We start from the raw sequence: 25458 nt of genomic DNA on the forward strand, positions 1-25458 counted from the left end.
TTACATAAAAAACGGAACAACATATTATTGATAATGTGTTTTTGCAACGTTTAAGCATGAAAATTGAATGTAATATAAATTAGAAGAGCAAACAAACATTTGTTGGGGTTGATTAGTTTTGCACAAAAAAATCCGGAACAATCAATTTTTTTTAGATACTTAAAACTATTGAGATGTTTCGGGAGGAACATTAAAGTGTAAATCAGATTTTCAATAGCTTTTAGAGTTCTAGTTTTTTTTTAATCTAATCGTGACGGACAGACTGACCAACAGACAAAACGAACAAACATAATCTTCTTTTATTCGGATGGGGGCACTAAAGAAAAAATAAATAAATTCTGATTTTTAAAAAAAAGTTTAAGGAATTGGTTTAGCACCTGGTCATGTAGCGACGTTACGCTACTGCACGAAAATCGCTGCATAAAAAGTCCATTAAAAAAAATGTGCCTGATATTTACATACAAAATGCATTATTAGCCTTTATAAACAAACATAAATGTTTTCTTTTAATTTTAGCAGCTAGTTGACCAGAAAAAACATCGTTAACTATTATTTATATTTGTTGTAAACATTTCCTGTACATTTTAAAAATATATTTGACTTAGTGATACTGAAAATACACAAAAATTGTCCATCTTTGTTAGCATATTGTAACATTGCCTCCCTTACATTTACTTAATTGTTTTAGAATTGGTGTATTTTTATGAAAAAATCGCTTGCATAATTAATTTTATAAATTAAACGGTTTGCTTTTAGAAAACCAAAAGTAGCCGTTGCACCTAAACTTTTCAAGCCGCATTTAATGATGAAATAATATTTTTCATATCTCTTCTAGTTTTCGAGATCTGAGTGTGACAGACGGACAGACGGACAGACGGACATTTTGCACAAACCTAAAAGCGGCTTTTTCCCTTACGGGGGCCGCTAAAAATACGTGCAAGTGCTATTTTTACCTTTTTAATTAAAAAATGATAAGTACTTTTTTAGTTAACATGTATATTGAACCTAATTTGCCGAAATTAAATGATGTATTATATACATTATGTTCTATTGTTTCATTAATTAAAGATTTATAGAAAACGTTTATGTCTCATGAATAAAATAAGAGTGGAGACTGTGTTACATTTTAATACGCCATTTTTTTTTTTAAAACACGCATTTTTTTGGGTTTTATTTTAATGTAATAAACATGCGTTCGTAATGTAATTGTGCCATTGAGTGCATCTATTTACAAAGGTATGAGCTTCACGTTTTTACATGTTATTATCTGCATACAAACATTTATTTTACATTCTGTATGAAAAAGAAAATTAAAATTCCCCTTCAGACCTTGCGATATATAGGACAGATGATGTTAAGGTCATCTGTTTCTTTGGCCAACAGTTAACAAGCATGATGTCATGTGGACAGCACAACGACCAACCACTTTTACTTCCCCCGAACTAAAGTCAGGTACCCATTAGAGTTGATTGGACTCAGAGGCGCCCCTAAAATTCAAAATCGCTGTCTTCATAGATAGTCGAACCCTAGAACCCAGGTTTGTAAGCCAAATGCTTAACCGCTTAACCACTCAGCCACAACGCCTCCACATCCTGTTTGAAGAAAGATGTTATTCATAGTATATGCTATTCATAAAAGAAACTATGCCTTTTCTTTTGATAACAAAAAAGTAGCTCAATTATTTCTTGTAACAATAGCTACTGTTGCTGGTCTTTAGCGACAAAATCATTTGCTTTGAAAAAGTTACTATTTGTTTATTTTTTTGTGTAACATCGTGAGAATATGTTCACAACATAGATGAAGTGTGTTACTGTCGAAGTCTCTTTCGTCAATTAATTAAATATAATAAGCCTTGTTTTAGGTCACTTTTAAGTATTCCATTATTTCTTATTACAATTTATTAAACAAGAAATTTTCAATTCTATGGATTTATGTGCCTCATGGGCGTAGCCAGGATTTTTTATTTCTGGGGGGGTTTAGGAAGGATTTAATTCTCTCCCCCTCTCCCCAGCGAAAAAAATGTATGTATGTGTGTGTGTGTGTACATAATCTTTATTACATTCTGACCCTTCAATCTTTCGGAACACGTTTATTGTGCCCTAGGATATGTTATTCCTGTAGTCAGTGGAAAAATTATTGACACCCAGCCATTGCTAGCAAGGGAGTCTGGGTGAACGCTAGGAGCTCCCGTCAGCGCGGGGCGGAGCCACGCGGCCAAGAGCACTTTTTCTGGTATTGAATGCCAACAAAAGGCATATTTTGAGGTATCTACAGTGCATTTTTCTGCTATTAAAAAGTGTTATTTTAAAAACCTATAGTGTGCTATTCTTACTGACTTACACCATCCCGCATCGTTCGGCGCATTTGCCATAAGGGGTCGACTTCCTGTTCGGCATAGGATTTCCTTGATTTAGACCCGATCTCTATAAGTGACTCCTAAAATCTGTCTTAGACATCTTTGTTGAGCCAATTTAGTGTTTTTCAATTTCGGCAGATGACTATTCACTGCACTTTATTAATGGAGCCCCGACACTGGTAGAAATGTGTAACCTCTTTCGAATACGCACTTGGAATTAGGTGACTGTAGTTAGCTTTAGATTTTTTATCGAAAAAGAGAAGTTTTATCGTCAAAATCATCTGTTGGGGGTTTTAAACTAAAAAATCTAAGGACTTACTTTATTTGTTTGTTTTTTTTAATTCAAAACCCAATTTAGCTACGATCATAGAATTTGGTAACTGTAGTTTGCTTTAGAATAATATTGAAGATAGAGATTTTCCACCTAAAACTCTTTGTAGGGGGATATTTAACTCAAAACCGTCTGGTGGAGTGGAGTTTAAACTCAAACCCCCCATTGGCTTGGCTACGCTCAAAAAATGTTAGTGTGTAATTTGCTTTTTTTTATATTGAAAAGGTATTTTTTAGCTTCCAATCCCGCTGGCGGGGGGTTTAAACTCAAAACCCCTTTAGCTACGCTCATATATTTTAGAGTGTGTAAATTGCTTTTTTTTTTATTGAATATGTATTTTTTAGCTTCAAACTTAACTGGAGGGGAGTTTAAACTTAAAACAGAGTCAAAACCCATTTATCAACGCGTATAACATTTTGAGTGCATAATTTCCTTTTTTTTTCATATTGAAGAGGGGTTTATCGTAAATTTTAGAGGGGTTTTAAAAACAAAATCTTCCTTAACTGTGCTCCTGGAATTAGGGAGTTGTTGTTTGCATTTTTTTGCTATATAGAAGAGGGGGATTTAACTGCAAAAAAACCTGGTAGGGGGGTTTAAACTCCAAACCATCTGGTAGGGGGTTTTAAACTCAAAACCTTTTTTGGTTTAGCATAAAAATCTCACCTAAAATAAACAAAATCAAAACAAAAATCAGTCACTAAAGTCCGTCTCCCCCCCCCTCTGGGGGGGATATCATTTATGGGGGGGGGGGTTTGAACCCCCAAACCCCCCCCCCCCCCCCGGATACGCTCATAATGTGCCTCACGTATCTTATTTGGATTTCCGTTTAACACAATTCTCAGTCTGTAATTAAAAATAGTAATACAAATGGAGCGTCTATTTCAGCCAAAAGAGCTAAACATAGAGCCTAGCTCGCCATCGGCTGCCGAGAAGTGGCTGCACAGGCTCAGAACATTTGAGAATTTCATCTCCTCAGTCTCTCACTGCGAGATTGACAAAAAGAAATTACTAGAAAACTACGTTTCCTAGAGCGTATTTCAGTACATAAGTGAGTGTACCACGTTCGAAGAATCAATCAAAGTTCTACAAAATGTCTACGTGAAGCATAAAAGCGAAATATTTGCACGGCACATGATAACTCTTTGTCGACAAAAGAACGGACAAACCGTTGATTCCTTCCTACTTAAGCTTAAAAGTATGGCCAAAGACTGTGACTTCAAAGCTATTACTACTAAAGAACACAGAGACATCTTCATAAGAGATGACTTTATTACTGGACTGGCTTTAATTAGCATAAGGATGCGACTCTTAGAGAAATGTACTCTATCTTTTCACTGCGCCAATGAAGAGGTAAGACAACTTAAATACGCCCATAACCATACTATGGCGTATAACATCTACTCTGAAACTCCCTGTGGAGCCAGCGCCGACGTGAGAGGCTTTCTCCAATGACAAAATTAGAACACGAGGTTAGTGCGGCGACTAGTAAAAGATAATTCTTTTGTGGAAACAACCCACATCAACGCTTTAGATTCCTGACGCTACATGTATGTTGTTGTTGTCCGGCAAAAGGAACCATTCCCAGAAAGTCTGCAGATCGACAAGACAGACACCCAATTCTATAACATCAGCCTTCGTGAAATCAGGTGATGAGACGTCACGGACTACAACCGTTGGATCTTCCTGAGCATCGACACCAGCGTCCGGCCTTACAAAATCTACTATTTCCATACACTTCAATAGAATACCATTGAGGGCTCTCTTGGATACAGGGAGCAGTGATAGCTATATATCTTCTTCAATTGCTAAAGGTATAAATGGAAATTAGAAACGTCCAGAAACAAAATCTACATGGCCTCTACACATCTTTCTCGCACTACTCACGGCCATAATTTCGCCAAAATAAAGTACAAAGATGAACAATACGAAAGAGTGAAGCTCTCACTACTAGATGGACTAGTATCTGATGTAATCTTAGGGCTAGATTTCATCCGCCAGCATGAAAAAACTGATGATCCTATTTGAGGGAAACGAAGCAATGTTCGTGTCTGCTGGAAGCAGCACGAGTTGGAACCCCAAGCCTTTTCCGTATCTTGTTCCTGACTGCCACCCCCATAGCCACTAAATCTAGAAAATATTTTATGCCTGACTCCTAATTCATTTAAACTGAAATCTGACTAAATTATTGAGCCTTCAACGTCCTCGTGGCGAGCCCAATTAATTGTAACAACGAATGAAAGGTGTGACAAGTCAAAAACTCGCTGTCAGAGTCACTCAAATTTATCACAGCATTAATTATTATTTTTCATTATTTATTTATTTTATTTTAATTATTTCCCCATCTTATCCCCAAATTCTCCACCCGCACCACCTTTCCTCTCTCCAGGCTAGACTTAGTTGACCACATTGGAGATAGCTAGGCCGCGTCTTTAGACTTATCTTCCTTTGAGCGGGGCAAATATGGACACATTCTCTTTGATCGCACCGGCCGGATTTCTGACCGCCGCAGTGGACACCACCTTGTGTGGAATGCAAGTCAATCCTCCCCCCCCCCTTTCTCCTACGTCTCTCTTTGATCTAGGAGATTACTCGAGTCAAAGTGCCTCTCAACGTACCAATGGGTGACTCCCATCTCAAGTCTAATTCACCCACGTGTAAGATAATTCTTAGCCTAGGACATTTCCTGTTTCCGCCCACATTTTCCAGGCCTATATAAAGTAAATTAAATCAAGCCAGACTCTTTCATTTCTCATTCGAGCTGAGCTATCGAGTCTGGACTACTTCATTTATCCTTTCTCCTAGAGGAATACCTGGTGGTAAGCCGAACTTAATCACAAGTTCCAACTTAATTACTTTGTGCATATTTCTCTATGGAGATTATCATGTGTATTTTGCACGAGAGAGAATAGCTACAAGTAGAACGACCCCTCATAATCCTTCAGGCAACGGGCAAATCTAGAGACTAAACAAAACTCTATGGAACGCTGTTACTTTTGCAATGAAAGATCTCGATCTCCCGATCTCAAGATGGGAGATAGTCTTGCACCAGGCACTATAATCGATTAGATCATTACTATCTACTGCAACAAACGAAACTCCACACGAGAGAGTTTTCCGGTTCAACACGAAATCCTCCTTCGGAATATCAATCCCAACTTAGCTATCTAGCCCAGGTCGAATATGTTGCTGAGAAGAGAGAACCGATCTTCAAAGTATGATCCTCTCACGGAAGAAGTTGAATTACTGATGTGTAACCCCCAATATGCCGTAGTACGATTGCCCAGCGGTAAAGAGGAGACGGTCTCTCTAAGACGCTTGGCTCCTTCTCCCTCCTCATTCACAACAACAAGTGAACCTTAGTTCTTCTCGTAGTGTGAGGATAAGAATGTCCTCCAGAAGCTCAGAACACAGAAGTAACAATCAACACTCCTACGGTGATACAAGAAAGAAAAGAACCCAAGGAAGACTCTGAGGACCTCAGAGCGCTTCCTGTTCAAATTACACAGAACCATCATACCCCACTTGACGATTAGGAGCTCACTAGTGACTCGCAAACAGTAGAACAGTATAGTCAACAGAGTTACAACTTAAGAGAGAGAAGAACCAGACCGAACTATAGGGTCTAGAGTTGTTTATTTATACTGACTACTTAAACTGGCACTGTTTATCTCGTACTACTGATACTATAGTTTATGTTTACTTACTACACTATTTGTTATTGCTTTAAACAGAAACTAGTAATTGTTTGCCAATCATACCACTAATACTGGTTTTATGCTTACTTGTATCGCTATTCACTAATGTTTACATGAAAAACTAATAATTGTTGGCACTATTCATTGATCTATGATATTACAGGTAGTAGTATTCTTATTTATTTATTCTACGGCCTACTATATTACTTTATTTACTATTTTAACTCTAGGCGGGGTGAATGTGGTGAAATAGTTACTATTTGTTTATGTTTGTGTAACGTCGTGAGAATGTGTTCACAACATTGATTTAGTATGCTACTGTCTAAGTCTTTTTCGTCAGTTCATGTGTCGTTCTAGTTTTATAAAGCCTTGTTTTAGATTACTCTTAAGTGTTCCTTTATTTCTTATTACAAGAACGCTTTATTGTCCTTAAACAAATTACTAAATTGTTTGTTTTCGTTTAGATTTGCTATGGAAGATATCTGCATCACACGCAAAGAATATTCAGATTTGGTCTTCCTAAAAGCATGTGCTCAGCTGTCAAGTAAAAGTTTTATTGTGAGAGACCGTCAAATCAACGTGTTTTACAATAACATTTTCTGTGCTATCTGTCGCCAGGTAAGTATTTGGTATGATATTCTGTGCTATCTGTCGCCAGGTAAGTATATGGTATTATTTTCTGTGCTATCTGTAGCCAGGTAAGTATTTGGTATTATTTTCTGTGCTATCTGTCGCCAGGTAAGTATTTGGTATTATTTTCTGTGCTATCTGTCGCCAGGTAAGTATTTGGTATTATTTTCTGTGCTATCTGTAGACAGGTAAGTATTTGGTTTATTTTCCGTGCTATCTGTAGACAGGTAAGTATTTGGTATTATTTCTGTGCTATCTGTAGACAGGTAAGTATTTGGTATTATTTTCTGTGCTATCTGTCGCCAGGTAAGTATTTGGTATTATTTGCTGTGCTATCTGTCGCCACGTAAGTATTTGGTATTATTTCTGTGCTATCTGTCGCCACGTAAGTATTTGGTTATATTTTCTGTGCAATCTGTCGCCACGTAAGTATTTGGTATTATTTTCTGTGCTAACTATGAGTACGTATGTATGTGGTATTATTTTCTGTGCTATCTGTCCCATCGTAAGTATTTGGTATTATTCTTCCATTACAATGACTGTCAGTATTTATTATGTCAATATATACAAGAATTGTACTAAATAACATTTACGATGTCCATTGTGTTTAGTGACTGCCAAAATGATACTAAAAAAACTCAAAGCGGTGTCATTTAAATAAATGAATGCCCTATACAGGATTTTATAAAGTTATAACCTTCTTGTATTTGAAAGCTTATATCAACTCCCTCTGTCTGTCTGGTACATTTTCTGTACACGTTATTTCTCTCCGTTTCTAGTCTCGGATGAAGTTGAAACATAAAACAATCAATTATTTTTCATAATAAAATTTGAATCAATCCTGATTTAAAAAAAAATAATTAATTAATTAAGTTTGATATTCATTAATGCATACATTTACATAATGAATATATATTGCTATAAATATACAGTTCTTCCCCGTGAATACGCTTTGTTTTGTTTTTAAACCAATTTTATTTCTTTTTTTTTGCTGGTTTAAACTTTTAAAAAAAATCTCAAAAAAATATTCTAAGCTGTTGCGACATATAACGTCATATTTCTTAAAATATCTTCCTTAAGAGGATCTTCCGTCACGCTCTATTTAACTGTAATTTTTTTTGTTTTCCGACTTGTATTCAACTACAATTTAAACAAAATCAAACTCAAGTAAGAACTCTTTCTGTGATGTTTCATGAGATTAAACAAAACTACACTGCCTCTTTATTTACAATTATAGACATAAATAAATATAGACTGGCCGATTAAAGAGTTTTATGAAAGGAAAATTTTTGACTTGCAATTTTGTGTACTTTTGTATACAGTTTTATAAGCAGTATAAAAGTTAAGTATTCATATCTATTTCAGCCGTAACCTATATAAGTATTACAATATTTTCATTATTTTTTTTTTAATCTCTCAGCGTGAAGATTATTCAATTTTTCATAATTCGGAAATCCGAATACAATAGATATACATGTTTTCAAGTTACATGAAGTTACTTCCTTTTTCCAGTCTATATTTATTTATGTATATGTTTACAATATATATAGGTGTGTGGCTGAAATAGATATGAATACTTAACTTTTATACTGTTCATAAATGATGTATAATAAAGTACACAAAATTGGTTATGGCACGATTAGGAATTAATTATTTGTTTCGGAACTAGGGGAAGTTTTGACTTAGAGACAATAACGTGAATAGTAAAAAAAACAAGACTAGGTTTTAGGAGCCGATGTAAACAGACTAATTGCAGGACGCATTAGAAATAGGAAGCCTTATAAATCGTAAAGAGTTAGCTGACATTCGACGGTTCCCTTCATTGCTATTAAACTTGCTCGACATTCAGTATCAGCGTCGACTAACTTCTATTGATTTCGCAGGTGTTATTGGAATTCGTTATGTGTTTCCTCTGTTTGGGTTATCTGCATTAGACACCGCGCAAGGGTCTATCATTACATTATACGGGAGAAATATGTATATTAACTTTTTACCAGAAAGACAGTCATAGTGAGTTGATATAACCTCGTAACAAGAGAAACTTTTTAAAATACTTAAAAAAAAAAAAAAGCTTATAGTAAGTTTTGTTGTATCAATTAGTTTGGATCAGTCCTTTTCTTAAATTTGTAACAGATCTAAACCTAAAACATTAAATATCTGCGATTAATACTATTTTTACTCATTGATTTTGTTTAACAATATTTTATGCTTTTTGCTTTCTCAAAACGCTATGATCCTATCACTTATCTGGACCAGTTAGGGAAATTCGGGGAAAGCGGAAAATAATAAAGGGATATCTAAGTGGATTTTACCGTTAAAAAAACGACCTGAATTCAATCTCTGGGGGTCACGACTATTCAGCCAGACGTGCTAACCACTCTGCTAGTGAGCTAGTTATGACTCAAGAAGATTGTGTAGCTATATTACAATTTGGAGCGTCGATCTATAAAGGGGACTAACTTCATTCAAGTAGTTTTTTTCCTTCGTACGATATACCAAACAACTGCCCTGTTATTTTATGACGGGTGAACACTAATTGTTATTCCCCCCTCTTTTTTTTTTTTTTTTGCCGCTAAAATTACGTGGGGTAACTCTAGTCCGACTTGCATAAATAAAAGAGTGATCTTTCTTTACGTCTTGGTGTCCAAACTGTTGAGCCATGAAGAGAATGATATATAGATAGAGAGAGATAGAGAGAAAGAGATAGTGTTTAACTAAACTTTGTTGTTATTCACAAATTTTGTATTATGCTAAAGTATTAATTGGCCTGATAATCTTATATTGTACACATGTCTAGCCTTTATTTTCTTCATAGCAAATCTTTCCCAATCTCCTGATTGAGCACGGCTGTGATAAACATCCCGTCATGCCATCCACGTTTCCCGAGTTGCAAAGGTCAATAGAGCTGAATTTCTTCCCAGAGTCAATCATGATTGAGAGCAAAAAAGAGCATGAATATAAAATCAATCAATCGGAATGTTTGGAAACTGAATGGTATGCCCCTAATGTAAGTAATATTAAGACAAACTCAGTAGTCTGCCCCTGATGTAAGCAATAATAATGTATATTAATGGATTTTGCTAGTATTAAGTAGTGATGGGCAAAAGTTAACTAAAAAGTTAGAAACTTTAAATTTAACTATAAAAATTATTTAAGGCCAAAGATTCACTAGAAAAAAAATTTAGTTCAAATCGTAGTTTTTTTTTTTGTTTTTTTTTAGTTACAAACTAAAAAGTTTAATTAAAATTTGTAAAACTTTTCAACATGTGATAGCAATTGAAACGCACATCCCTGTTTTCTGGTCATGTGATATCAACAATAGTGATTATAAAAAAAAAATGATGCAGTTAACAACTATTTTGTCAGTCTGCATTTGAAGAGGGTCAAGTAGAAGTTATGGGAGTCAAAATGTGCACTTGAAAGTAGCAGTTTGAAATATTGTTGATAATTTTTTGCCAAAGGTGTTTAATTTCTGTTTATAGTGGAAATCTGATTAGCGATTTAGGTCAACATTTAATGGTTTTAATTAATCAAATCATTTGAGGTAAAAACTAATTTATTAACTGCAGGAACATGAAAAACACCCTTTTATAGTTTAAACCTTAGATAATAATAATAATTTTATTTATAAAGCGCTGTTAACAAACAAAATGTAGGCTAAATGCGCTGTAATAATATTACAAACACAAACACGACAGCTAAAATGACAAACTAATCTTAAAATTTTTGAACCAATAGGTCTTAATGTTCTTCTTAAAAGTGGTGTAGCATGTTGTCTGTCTGAGGTCAATGGGGAGTGAATTCCAAACCTTTGGTCCGTGCACTGAGAAGCCCCCCAGACCGTAGCTTTTGAGGGAGAAACGTGGCACTACTAAAAGCGTTGAGTCAATTGAGCGCAGGGCTCTCTGGGGGACATATGGAGTAATCAGTTCTCTAAGTTACAAGGGCATCTTTTTGTTATATATACACTGATGAGTACTGGTCAGTCATATCACGAAATGTCCAGCCAGTTGTCTGGTCAATATGAAGTGATAATGGCCAATTATCGAAATGGCCGGCCAATTCGTGAATTGTCAAACTCTCAGCTTTTGGTTCTGACATAAATAAAATATAATATTTAAAAAAAAAAAAAAATTTTTTCCAGGGCAGCTGCTTACCAATCTACTGTACTGAAGGTAAACATTTAAGAGATGATAAGTGTGTGGAAATCATCAAGGATGTTGTCGGAATCGAATACAATCTAAATATGATGTTTGTCCTTGACAATGAAGACGACTACAAGACCTGGTTAAAATTTCAGACGAATTTCTCTCATGATCTATTGATTGAACTATTTACATTGCATGTAAGAAATTGTGTTTACAAGAAGAGCAAGTCTATGTGTTACATATATACACTTCTGTTGTTTTCATATCCAACATTAGATATTTTAATTCCAAAAATACAAACTATAATTATTTAGCTTTTTAGTGTCTCGGGTGATATAATACAAAGGAAGTGTTTGTAAATTATTTTTTTTTAATTTACATGTTTTGCGCATTTACATTCTTATCAAATTTTCGAACCTTTTTTTTTTTTTTGTAGCCCTAAGTAAATCTCTAATAGATACAGTCACTAATTCATTCATTCATAATTTATCACTAATTCTTCAAATTTGAGATGGACAGAAAAATAAGGAAATTTGCCTAGAACAATTAAGCACCTTTCATGATCGAAACTACTGTGGCTAATTTTCACACAAATTTGTGTACAAGCAGCTTTTCAACCGACATACAAACGTAAGAAAGAAAATAATGTGCGCTTTTTTCCGCTCCAATTTTAAATTCTACACAATTCTTTAACCATGTAGACAGAAAAAGCAATTAATATTATCAGAAGTGAAATCGATATATTCCTTAAATTTACTCTGATTTTTTTACCGATTTTGGGATCGATTTAATCTTTGAGCTTATCTGCTTTTTGCCGACGTGGAATTTATTTATGCTTTGAATTTATCTGAATGTTTGCAGATGTGGTCGCTTTTTTTTGCGAAAGATAAGCCGTTATCTTCTAATTACAATGTGGGGCGTTTATCCTCCTATTATAGTTGGATGGAGTCAGATCCGCTCTAAAGATCCCAGTCTTCATCAGGATTTAAATTCCGGACTCCAGGTTTGGAATCCAAGCGCTTTACCACTTAGCCACCGCACCTACCTCTTACAAGTGAAATAACATTATAAAGGGGCCTAACAAGTGAGTGAAATCGGCCTTGGCATTACCGTACCATCCGGCACGCAAATATTCAACATATTATTGTGACGTGGGGTTGAAACAAACCAAAAACAAAATAAATAAATAGCTCGCTGATTCCCCTATCACTCTCTCTGATGGCAGACTTCTTCTCGCCGAAGCACAATCCGGTTGTAATGAGTTAATAATCCCGGTAAAAGAAATATTTTTACATTCTCCAAATCAAAGTCACATCCACTGATCTACAAACACAAAATTAAAACAATTCTCAACCTCTCGATCGAAAAAACGGACTAAAATCCCGTAACACTAACACACTCTCTGAGGTCATATACGCTATCCAGGAAAAAATATAGCTCGCTAGTTCGCACATGATAATAAATGGTTAGTACAAGGGGGGTGGGGATAGGCTAGATTAGCAGACGTTACTTTCATTGCACGTGTCATTGAAGTCATTGATATTAATCAATGACTTTAACTCTGCTAAGTCGTTAGTTTTTCTGCCCGATTCAGACAAGCCATTTCATTCTTTAATGGTACTAGGTAAGAAGGAGCACTAGCACGAATTTATTCTCTTTGATAATATACCGAAAACATTGTTTGTCCTTTTTAAATCCCTGAGAATATTTTCACACAAAACTGTCTCTACTGAAATCTGGGTATTGTGTTATTTGTTGATTGCTTATTGTGTGTACTATAAGTTATTGAAGCCTAAAAAAAGCATGGTAAAGAGATGCAAACTATATAACATTAAATCAAAAATGTTTTAGCCTTTACAATGTTGAATGATTTCTTTAAATCTTTTATGAAAGGTAAGGCTAAGACCTTTCGTGATGTTACTTAGACCCTCTTGTAAGAGAATATTTATAAATCTTACAATGTAATGCAATATCTTCTTCCACTCAATGGCGAATCGACTGCCGGCCCTTATGGCATTCGCTCATATGAGCAGTCCGCCCCTGAATATCTCGAAGCTTTGTACTCTCTTGTAAGACGTGCAGTGATACCACCTAAAACAAGGGAAGGTCGTGTAGAAGATAGAGGCTGCTTATAGAATTAGTAAGAATTACAGTGCTGCCTGGGATAAATACGTGTTTTATAGAGAACATAAGTCCCCTTTCGAAGTGTTATAATGCCATGTCTACAATATCAAGTCTGTGGCATTTTACACCTCGAGAGACGATATTTTCCCTTTGCAACTTCTTGTGTGACTAAAGAGGCCAATCTTTGATCCTGGAATGACCTCTCTATTGTTAACAGTTAAGTGGAGGCAATGTTTGCTAGCATATTTTGGGTTAAGGTAATACTATTTGAATCACACGATGAGATTTCTATGACGCACATAAGAAACCTTCATATGTACATTTTATCCTTCTGTCACAAATGGCTAAAAAAATAATTTGCTTTTAAATATTATAGATTTTTATAATACTTCAATTCGTAAATTTGTTGAAACGTCAAAAACCTAGATCCTAGAACCTTAGTGGGTAGACAATGAGCTCAAAATCGGCTCTAACGATTTTCCTAGCAATTTGACAGCTGCTAGGAAAAAAACAATACTAGCTCGTTGACTTCTACTTTAACCGTTATAATTTCTTTCAATTTTTTTTGATGGTCAATACTAGATCTAGATCTAAAAATTAAATTATATGTTACTTTACTAAACAACACCTTGTTTCAACATTTAGAAAAAAAAATCACATTTTGTGTAGTTTGAAATGATCTCCATGTCCAGTGTGTATACAATGTATATAAGTCTATGGTCTAGATCTAAAGGCTTTCCACTGGAATATTAAAAGTCTAGTAGATCTATACATTAGCTATACATTCGCTTAAACATGATTCTTTTTTAGAGACAAAGAGAGCGGACTGGAGCGTAAAAACTATTATCCATTGTTTTTATCAAATACTAGACATATGTTACCCGCGACCCGCGGGTCTTTATTTGCGCATTACATTCGATATAGTCACTGAGAGTGTTTTGTAAATAATTAAACGAAATAATAATGTAATAAGTAAAGCGAATGTGTCAATGTAAAAATAGTGTGAATGAAGCTATCAAATCAAAATAGCTAATAGGCTTAAATCCATTTTTTAAATATTAAAACATTTGCTTGTAGGCCTACATATATTTGATTAAAATTTGAGATGAATAGACTTAATTTTGTATGTTCATGTGTTACAGTATAAAGTATATCTTGAGGTAGACATAGATCTAAATCTACACTAATCTAGAGTTAAAAATTGGCTTTTATAGAGTTCATTCTGTGCTGCGCATGCGTGACCTTTTTTTCATGAATGAATATAGGCCTATCTAAACACGACTACGCAGCTTTAGCGAACAGCGAACGAATGTATTAAAAATGCTTTAGAAAAACAAATTTGAATGTTAATTTGATTAAAATATGAAATGAATGGACAATAATTAGTATGTTTATGTGTAAAAGCATAAAACTATCTTTGCGAAAAGAAGTTTTATCATCTTAGAGTTCAATAAGAGTTTTAGACCTAGGCCTAGGAATAGACTCAGTAGAGAGATGTGTTAATGTGTAACCATTTGGTAATGTCTAATGAAATAATGTTCGCCATGAAATCTGTAGTCACAGATATCAGGAACTAATTTATGTAAAAAATGCTTTTGGATAATCTAGTGGATTGGATTTAGATGTATGTTAAACGTAGCTAATGATCCTTTCACGTTATTTCTCTTTCGCTACGAAAATAAAATTGGTTTTGCGAAAATGGGTTTACCCGAAGTCGATACATTCTTATCTATTAAAAACGAAAAGAGCGATAGCTTTGTTAAATGAATGGATTATATAAGTGACCAATTAAACGAAATAATTTTTAGTACGTGATTCATGAATGAATATAGATCTAGGCCTATCTCAACTCGGCTTCGCAGCTTTCGTAAACGAATGTAGCTTTAGAAAACCAAATTTGAATGTTTATTTGATCAAAATATGAAATGAATGGATTTTAATTAATATATTTATGTGTTAAAGTATAAAACTATCTGTGCGAAGAGAAGTTTTATCATCTTAGAGTTGGATTAGAGTCTTAGATCTAGGGATGGGATTATAAAACAAACAATTAAACGAAATAATTTTTAGTACGCGATTCATGAATGAATATAGATCTAGGCCTATCTCAACTCGGCTTCGCAGCTTTCGTAAACGAATGTAGCTTTAGAAAACCAAATTTGAATGTTTATTTGATCAAAATATGAAATGAATGGACTTTAATTAATATGTTTATGTGTTAAAGTATAAAACTATCTTTGCTAAAAGAAGTTTTATCATCTTAGAGTTCAATAAGAATTTTAGACCTAGGCCTAGGAATAGACTCTGTAGAGAGATGTGTTAATGTGTAACCATTTGGTAATGTCTAATGAAATAATGTTCGCCATGAAATCTGTAGTCACAGATATCAGGAACTAATTTATTTATGTAAAAAATGCTTTTGGATAATCTAGTGGATTGGATTTAGATGTATGTTAAACGTAGCTAATGATCCTTTCACGTTATTTCTCTTTCGCTACGAAAATAAAATTGGTTTTGCGAAAATGGGTTTACCCGAAGTCGATACATTCTTATCTATTAAAAACGAAAAGAGCGATAGCTTTGTTAAATGAATGGATTATATAAGTGACCAATTAAACGAAATAATTTTTAGTACGTGATTCATGAATGAATATAGATCTAGGCCTATCTCAAATCGGCTTAGCAGCTTTCGTAGACGAATGTAGCTTTAGAAAACCAAATTTGAATGTTTATTTGATCAAAATATGAAATGAATGGACTTTAATTAATATGTTTATGTGTTAAAGTATAAAACTATCTGTGCTAAGAGAAGTTTTATCATCTTAGAGTTGAATTAGAGTTTTAGATCTAGGGATGGGATTATAAAGTAAACAATTAAACGAATTAATATTTAGTACGCGATTCATTACGGTATTGTCTAATGAAAGAAAGTTCGTCAGGAAATCTGTAGTCACAGATATCAGGAACTAATTTATGTAAAAAATGCTTTTGAAACACAAAATTGAAGGTTAATTTTATTATATAATGAAATCAATGGATCTTCTTTTGTATTTTCATGTGTCAAAGTAAAAAACTATCAGCGCAAAGTGTATTTCTTAAAATTAGATCTAGGTCTAAATCCTTTCTATCTTTTCTCATGTCAACATTGTAGACATGGCCTAGATCCATAAAATACTATAGCTTTAATAGAGTAGGACAACTTTTTTTTTTTAGGGTCTTAAGTTTGTTTTAGGGCTACAATACATAAACTAAGGTCTAAGTTGGTACCCAAGGAACATTCCTGCCTAGTTTTATCAAGATTGGTCAAGCGGTTTTGATGTCTATAAGTAACATACATCCATACATACATACACCCATACATACATACACCACACATTCTACTTTATAATATAGATTCATTAGTTCTAAAAAGAAAATTAAAATTATATAAAGAGGTGTTATCTTTGTTTTTTTTTAAAGTAAAATTATTTTCATAAAATGTTGTTTTTGTTAAGTTAATCGTTTCCAGCGTTAAAATGGTTTAAAAAGTCATAAAAATATTTTGTTTGTATCACAGATAGAAGTTCAACTTCAACTACTTGATTGCGAATATAAAATTTCTACTTTGCTCAAAGAAGGTAATGATCCTTGCAGGTTGGAGAATGCTAAAAGAAATAAATCACAAGTTATATTTATCATTCAAGGAACTATTTTGGCCCCTGAGTCTTTGTCAAGAACACAATTCGAACAAAAGTTGACTAAAAATCTAATGAGAGATTTTTTTCGTATGAATCTGTCACCGACAGAATTTGTTCAACTTGAGCCAATCGTCATTCTAAGAGAATCCGTTTTCGGTAAGCTGTACTTGCAAGTACTGTGTGACCTGGACTTAGACGAAATTAGTGTATACTATGACTTTCACAACAATCAACAAGAAATCCAGAAAATAGTAACGACTTATCAAAATGAGCGAGAAGATGTTTTATTTCATATGCACGTTGGGACGTATCATTTAGAAACTAGATACACTAGACCATATGAAATAAACAGTCTACATGTTAGTCAGATACTTTTTTGTAAGTTTTTGAGTTTCAACCAAACAGACTACCTGATGACCATTAATGATTCAGTTATACCACCGGAAGTGAGAATCACAATAAGTCTCAATGTGACTGAAGTACACATCACAGACAACAAGGAGCTTACCATGGTTGATATCAATAAAAACGGACAACTGGATGTCTGTACCGACTTACTGGACATGAAATTAAAGGGACATATTAAAGATTATGAAAAGTGAAAAAAAAAGTACTAATTCAAATATTGGAAATGAAATTATTTGGAGAAGTTTAATAACTTTTTTTTATAATTCATGAAATATTCAATGTAACGTAATATAACTTAAATTACAGTAGGTGAAAACAATAAAAAGAAAGGTAGTAACATTATAGGAGATAAACAATCTGAATAAAATCTTATTCTCATCTCTACAATGTGTATACTCGAAATTTTTATGGCCATTTTATGCATATTTTCTATTAACAAAAATATTATATTGTTTTACGCCCGCTTCTAAAACAATGTGCCCATCAAAACCACCAGCGGGTCCAGAACTTTGTAGCCAGGGCACCCCCGCCCCCCCGAAATGAAATCCCTCACGGGGGGGGGGACTTTAGTAACTGATTTTGCATGATTTTGTTTATTTTAAGTGATATTTTAATACTAAACCATCACTTCCCCAGCGCAGCCAAGGGGATTTTGATTTTAAAAATGCAAACGACAATCCCCAAATTCCAAGTGCACAGTTAAGGAAGATTTTTATTTTAAAACTCCTCCAAAATTTACGATAAACCCCCTCCTGAATAAGAAAAAACAAAACAAATTATGCACTCAAAATGTTATGAGCGTAGCGAAAGGGGTTTTGTGTTTAAAAACTCTACCAGGGGGTTTTGAGTTTAAAACCCCCTAACAGGGGGTTTAGAGTTTATAACCCCTAACAGGGGGTTTTGAGTTTAAAACCCCTTACCAGGGGTTTTTACAGTTAAATCTCCCTCTTCTATAAAATAAAACAAAAAAATGCAAACGACAAACAGCAAATTCCAAGTGCACAGTTAAGGAATATTTTAATTTTAAAACCCCTCCAAAATTTACGAAAAAAAACCTCTTCAATATGAAAAAAAAAAGAAAATTATGCACTCAAAATGTTATGAGCGTAGCTAAATGGGTTTAGACTCAGTTTTAAGTTTAAACTCCCCTCCAAAAAAAATTTGAAGCTAAAAAATACATTTTTAATAAAGTAAATTACACACTCTAAAATCTATGAGCGTAGCCAAAGGGGTTTTAAGTTTAAACTCCCGCCAGCGAGATTTGATGCTAAAAAATACCTCTTCAATATAAAAAAAAAAGCAAATTACACACTAAAATTATTTGAGCGTAGCCAAGCCAATTGGGGGTTTTAAGTTTAAACTACTCTCCTCCAGATGGTTTTGAGGTGGAAAACCTCTATCTTCAATATTATTCTAAAGCAAACTACAGTTACCAAATTTTATGATCGTATCTAAATTGGGTTTTGAATTAAAAAAAAAAACAGTGGCTGGGCTCCATTAATAAAGTGCAGTGAATAATCATTTGCCGAAATTGAAAAACACTAAATGTGGTTCAACAAAAATGGCTAAGACAGATCTTAGGAGTCAGTCATAGAGATCGGGTCTAAATCAAGGAAATCCTATGCCGAAATGGGAGTCGACCCCTTAGTAAGATTGCGACAGAGCGTCGCATGAGGTTTGCGGGACATGTTCTCCGACAAAAAGAATTACGCATAATAAGAGTTGGGATGACATCCTAGTATAACTAGGCGCCACATATTCAAAGAGGTCCTCAGAGCTGGTGGGAAGAGGCTTCAGACATTACCAGTGACAGTTTTTTTTGTGGAAACAGCTTGAAGGCAAATGCGCCGAACAGTGCGGGAGGGTCTAAATCACTTAGTTTTTTAAAAAAGACTTTTTAATAGCAGCAATATACACTGTAGATACCTCATAATATGCCAGCAAGGGGATCTAACTTAGGAAGAGGCTTCAGACATTACCAGTGTCAGATTTTTGTGGAAACAGCTTGACGGGAAATGAACCGAACGGCGCGGGAGGGTCTAAATCATTAAGAATAGCACACTAGATTTTTGAAATAAGAGTTTTTAATAGCAGGCAAATACACTGTAGGTACCTTAGAATATGCATTTTGCTGGCATTCAATACCAGAAATAGTGCTCTTGGCGGCGGGGCTGCAGACCTCTTTGCTGGCAATGGCTGGGAGTTAACAATTTTTCCACAAACTCCAGGAAGAACCTATCCTAGGGCAAAAATAAACGTCTTCCGAAATAATTAAGTGTCAGAATGTAATAATGACTATGTAAACACACACACATCATGGGCGTAGCTAGGATTTTTTATGGGGGGGGGGTTAATGGGGAATTTTTTCTATCCCCCCCCCCCACCGCCCCCCCCCCCTCGCGAAAAAAATATGTGTATGTATGTGTGTGGTGTTCATAATCATTATTACATTCTGACCCTTCATTCTTTTGGACCACGTTTATTGTGCCCTAGAATAGGTTCTTCCTGGAGTGAAAAAATTGTTGACTCCCCCACCATTGACAGGAAGGCGCTCTGGGGGAGCTCTAAGAGCTCACCCTATAGCGTGGCGGAGCCAAGCACTATTTCTGGCATAGAATGTCAACAAAATACATATTCTGAGGCATCTAGAGTGTATTTTCCTGCTATTAAAAAAGTCTTATTTCAAAAATATATGTGTTATTTTTACTGACTAAAACTCTACCACGCCGTTCGGCGCATTTGCCGTCAAGCTGTTTCCACAAAAATCTGTCACTGGTAATTTCTGAAGCCTCTTCCCACCTGCTCCGAAGACCTCCATGAATGTGTGGCGCCAAGTTGTACTAGGATGTCATCGCAACTCTTATTATGCGTAATTTTTTTTGTCGGAGAACATGTCCCTCAAACCTCAGGCGACGCTCTGTCACAATTTTACTAAGGGGACGACTCCCAGTTTGGCATAGGATTTCCTTGACTTAGACCCAATCTCAATAACTAACTCCTAAAATCTGTCTTAGCCATCTTTGTTGAGCCACATTTAGTGTTTTTCAATTTCGGCAGATGACTATTCATTGCACTTTATTAATGGAGCCCCGCCACTGGTAGAAATGTAACCTCTCTTTAATACGCTCTAGGAATTGGGTGAATGTAGATTGCTTTAAATTTTATATTGAAAAGTGGAGTTTTATCGTCAAAATCATCTGTTAGAGGTTTTAATCTCAGGACTTTGTTGTAGTTTTTTAAATTCAAAACCCCATTTAGCTACGATCATAGAATTTGGTAACTGTAGTTAGTTTTAGAGTAATATTGAAGATAAAGGTTTTCCACCTCAAAACGCCCTGTAGGGGGATTTTAAACTCAAAACCATATGGAGGAAAGGAGTTTAAACTCAAAACCCCCAATTTGCTTGGCTACGCTCAAATAATTTTAGTGTGTAATTTGCTTTTTTTTTATATTGAAGAGGTATTTTTTAGCATCAAACCCTTATGAAGGGGGATATGAACTCAAAACCCCTTTTGGCAACTCTCATAGCATTTTGAGTGCGTAATTTGCTTTTTTTTTTACATTGATGATGTATTTTTTAACTTCAAACCCCGCTGGCGGGGGGTTTAAACTCATAACCCATATGGCTACGCTCTTAGATTTTAGAGTGTGTAATTTGCTTTTTTTTTTTATTGAAGATGTATTTTTTAGCTTCAAACTCCACTGGAGGAGAGTTTAAACTTAAAACTGAGTCAAAACCCATTTAGCTACGCTCATAACATTTTGAGTGCATAATTTGTTTTTTTTTTTTTCATATTAAAGAGGGGGTCTATCGTAAATTTTGGAGGGGGTTTTTAAATAAAAATCTTCATTTTTTGTGTGTTTTGTTTTATAGAAGAGAGGGATGTAACTGCAAAAACCCCTGGTAGGGGGTTTCAAACTCAAAACCCCTGGTAGGGGGTTTTAAACTCAAAACCCCCTACCAGGGGTTTTAAACTTAAAACCCCCTGGTAGTGGTTTTAAACTCAAAACCCCTTTAGCTGTGCTGGGGTAAGTGATGGTTTAATATTAAAATCTCACCTAAAATGAACAAAATCAAAGCAAAAAAACATGTCACTAAAGTCCGTCTCCCCCCCCCCCGTGGTCGGGGGTTTTAAACTCAAAACCCCATGGTAGGGGTTTTAAACTCGAAACCCCTTTGGCTGCGCTGGGGCAAGTGATGGTTTAGTATTAAAATCTTACCTAAAATAAAGAAAATCAAAGCAAAAAATCAAATCCTAAAGTCCGTCTCCCCCCCCCTCGTGTGGGGGATTTCATTTGGGGGGGGGTTGAACCCCCAAAACCCCCCTTGGATACGCCCATGACACACATACATACATAGAAAAAAAATTCCCCTGGGGGGAAGGTGGGGGGGGGAGAAAAATCCCCTCCCCCTAACGGGCCCCCCCCCAAGAAAAAAATCCTGGCCCATGATAAATATATATATATATATATATATATATATATATATATATATTTATATATATAGCGTGTTTTTGTATTCTTCACTGCAGTAAATCATTCTCCTGACATCTACAGCTTATTATTCATCAGTGAATTTCGGTGCGAATCCCCGACGCCATTAGCGTTTTCTTGCATTCTTCATTGCAGTAACGCATTCTCCTGACATTTACAGCTGACATCATCAGTGAGGTTTGGGGCGAAGCCTCGACGCCAAAAGCGTTTTCTTGCATTCATCACTAAAGATGCGCATTCTGCTGACCTAAAGCTCATTATTCATCGTAATATAAAGGACCTTTTGAATAATGTTGAAAATGTTCTAATATGAATTTATAGGCCCTTAATATATTGCAAATAAAACCGATTTTTCTTTTAAAAGATGAGATACCCCACATATTTAGATTAAGGCTTTGAGGATCGCCGCCGGAAAAAAAAATATTCGAAAAAATATTCAATAAAATTCAAGCATACATTGTGAGATATAGTTCCAAATTTATTTAACTAGAAAAATATCAGATTGAGTAAAGGTTGGAAAAAGGCAACTAGGAAAAGATTATCTGGGTTTAGAACTCATCTCAATTGTGACTCTTTTTCGTTTGAATTATAACTTTTCCAAAGCAAATTCTTTCCTAAAAAAAATATGATAAATTCATGTGAAATTACATATAATGTCTGGAAAGTGGAGGGGCGGTAGAGTGAAAATAATTAAAACTCGCTCCTTTTTATAATTTCTGCTAATGATTGCATTTGGCATTAAAGAATATGGGTTGGGCGACTCGATATAAGAATTTAATTTATAGCATATATGAATTATATTAGTGACAGTTTTTTTTTATCATGTATTTTCTTAACTAAAATACAAAAAGAAAAAAAAATTGGTTTTTGTCCGATGGGTGGGGGGAGGGGGGAAGGTGATTGCATGTATAGCCCCTCCCACCTGGTACAACCCTTTTATCATTTTATATTTACTAATAAAAAAAAAATGAGATTAGAGTGTATTGCGACATAATATACAAATGGGTTCACATATCAATACGTAATTTATATTATATAGATATTCAACTAATTTTGTTCACATACTATGATTTCTCCATAAAAATAGGACCGCCACCCCTCCCATTCAGAGGGCTAGAGTGGGAAGGGCAGCAGAAGCAATCCACCCCCCCCAACTCACCGAATCGGCTAAGATACCAGAAGTGTAGCGACATAATATAAAAATTATATTGTAATTCAACTAATTTTGTTCACAAACTATGATTTCTAATTAAAAGTAGGACCGTCCTCCTCCACTAAAAGGGTTTAGGTTGGAAGGGCAGTAGATGTATTCGTCCCCCACCCCACCCAATCGGCCAACAGGGGAAAGACATAATATAAGAATAGGTTAAAATATCAATAACAAGTTTTAATCATATAGATATTTAATTGATTTTGTTAGCAAGCTGTCATTTCTACAAATAAATAGGACCGTCACCCCACTCGAAAGTTTATTGGAGTGGGGGCGGGATTGATGCCATCGCCCCCTCCCGCCCCCACCATATCGGCCAACATACGGGGGGGGGCGAAATATTCTAAAAATAGGTTGAAATATAAATAATTAGTATATATTATTAACATAAGTAATAAATTCTTATACGAATTACGTGAACTCTATAGTAAAATTCGTCGTCCCCCCCCAGAATGGCCGAGTGGGGAGAGGTGGCGATCGCCCCTACTGCCCCCTCCCTGGATTCGCCAGTGATCACTACACTAACCGATATATCGATTAACAAAAAAAAACAGTTCCAAGTTATTTTTCTTTTTCAGTTTTAATGGAAATAAATTAAATTTATATCAGACAGCAGACTATTAAAATAATTATATCTTTGTTTATAGTATCATTGACTAAAGTGGTTTGACAGTGATGTACTGAAGACTTTTAAGGCAGAAATGTCTGATATCAGCAGGATAGGTACCTGCCCTCCATGGCGGAGTCTGCCCAGCCCTCCCATAGACCTTACATTAGCAGAACTGGAGGGGGCTTAAAGAAAAACAACCCACCGGACATTCTGAAAAACATGGCATTGAACACACTTAAATCGTACCCATCCGATGCCATCTAATGCTACACAGATGGGTCCGTACTTAAAAACCCGTGAGAGCCGGGTCTGGGGCCTTTATCTGTTATCCGGAATTCGACACAGACAGGCTATCGGGCGCATGCAGCTTTGATGCCGATATCACGGCGATAGAAAAGAAACGGTTGCGACTACAGTTTTAACGGTTAAAGATTCGAGATTCTGCCTCCATGCCATGGCTGGCTTGAGGGGAAAGTCACTTTTTGTTGAAGAGGCAGTCGGCGCCGCAAATAACACCTGCCGATTTATTGGAGCTGTCATCTTTATGCTGTGTGTGCTCTCCATTGCGGCTGAGGGGCAATGAGGCTGCAAATGCTTTAGCACGAAAAGGAGCGCAGTCAGTACCTACTTTCGAGGCCCCAAGTACGTTTAACCAAGCTTCCATAATTATCCGAGTGTGGATACACGATAAATGGTTAAAATCCTGGGATGGATCTTGGGGTCTGGCAGCATTTCCGTCACCCGGACCGAGTCGATCCAAGGTGAAGGCTAAAAAGGTGGAACAAACGATAATTGCGCAGAGTAGGACAAGGCACAGCCCTGTTAAAGCATATTTTGCCAGGTTCCGGACCAAGTTTGATGTCGACCCTGTGGAGATTCAGTGGAAACAGTTAAGCACATATTGCACAGTGTCCACAGCTCCGAATGCCTAGAATGTGTCTACAGATTCACTTGAAATGTATGTGAGCAATAAGGCACTAAGCCGAGCAGCAGACAAAGCTCTACGGGAGAACTAGCCTTTCCAGCTTTTTTACCAATAGGATTTCATCTCAGATACCAGCAGGTCATGTTACGCCTGAACTGCGATGCTTTCCTACGCATTGAAATTTATGTCATTTTTTTTGAGACACTGCTACTATGTTAACTTTGCCAGAGAATTAAATTGAATTCGGCATTCTAAAAGTTTTAGCAAATTGATCTTTATCGTTTGAATAATGATATGAACCTGTTATACTCTTTTTTATGTATTTGATGGGAATTTAAAACATACTGTTGTAACCCTGCCTTGCACCAGTGCTTGAGGTGCGCACTAGCGCACTAGTGAACGTAAACAGGAAGACACTAGAAGGGAGAGAAGAACAGTGCATCAGGGATTGTGAAGAGTCTGAATGTTTGGAAACTAAGAAGCCAGCTTTTGGTGCTGCCTGAAGGTTGTAGAAGGGACCTGGAGCGAAGCGGGAAAGGCTGTCGTTGGTCCACATTCGGGTTGCTGTCTAAAGGACTGGTAAGTTAGTAGAAAGACTCTGAGGAAGCTGAAGGATGCTATGTGTTTGTCCTAGTGAATAAAAACCTGTCTTTATTTCCTGTTACACTGTGTTAAGTTGCCTGCCTTTACGTTGAGTGCCTACCCAAGAGTTACAACAATTGGTGTCAGAAGTGGGATTTGGGCAGTTCAACGAAAGGAAAGAATGGCAACGCTTAGGAAGCTAGATGAACTTAGCTGTAAACAGTTAAAAGAGGAGCTCCGAGCCAGAGAGCTGAGGATCTTCTGTGCC

The 25458-nt window shown here is 35.7% G+C and overlaps 1 protein-coding gene across 1 annotated transcript; it reads left to right on the forward strand.

Annotated features, from left to right (window-relative positions):
* The first annotated feature begins 2386 nt into the window (after positions 1 to 2386).
* LOC106053087 (uncharacterized) lies at positions 2387 to 17710 on the forward strand. Its single transcript, XM_056019111.1, has 5 exons — positions 2387 to 2577; positions 6847 to 7000; positions 9828 to 10019; positions 11157 to 11357; positions 16841 to 17710. Exons 2-5 carry the CDS (start codon positions 6854 to 6856, stop codon positions 17561 to 17563), a joined length of 1263 nt encoding a protein of 420 aa, XP_055875086.1. The 5' UTR covers positions 2387 to 2577; positions 6847 to 6853; the 3' UTR covers positions 17564 to 17710.
* Positions 17711 to 25458: the final 7748 nt, after the last annotated feature.

This window comes from Biomphalaria glabrata, chromosome 2 (genome assembly GCF_947242115.1).
Source record: "Biomphalaria glabrata chromosome 2, xgBioGlab47.1, whole genome shotgun sequence".
NCBI lineage: Eukaryota > Metazoa > Mollusca > Gastropoda > Planorbidae > Biomphalaria > Biomphalaria glabrata.

Excerpts from the sequence above, each read along its gene's own strand:
- LOC106053087 (XM_056019111.1), top strand. The coding sequence starts at position 6,854 with ATGGAAGATATCTGCATCACACGCAAAGAATATTCAGATTTGGTCTTC. Across the intron at positions 7,001-9,827 it reads TCTGTGCTATCTGTCGCCAG|CAAATCTTTCCCAATCTCCT; the intron begins GTAAGTATTTGG and ends TTTTCTTCATAG. Across the intron at positions 11,358-16,840 it reads TTGAACTATTTACATTGCAT|ATAGAAGTTCAACTTCAACT; the intron begins GTAAGAAATTGT and ends TTTGTATCACAG.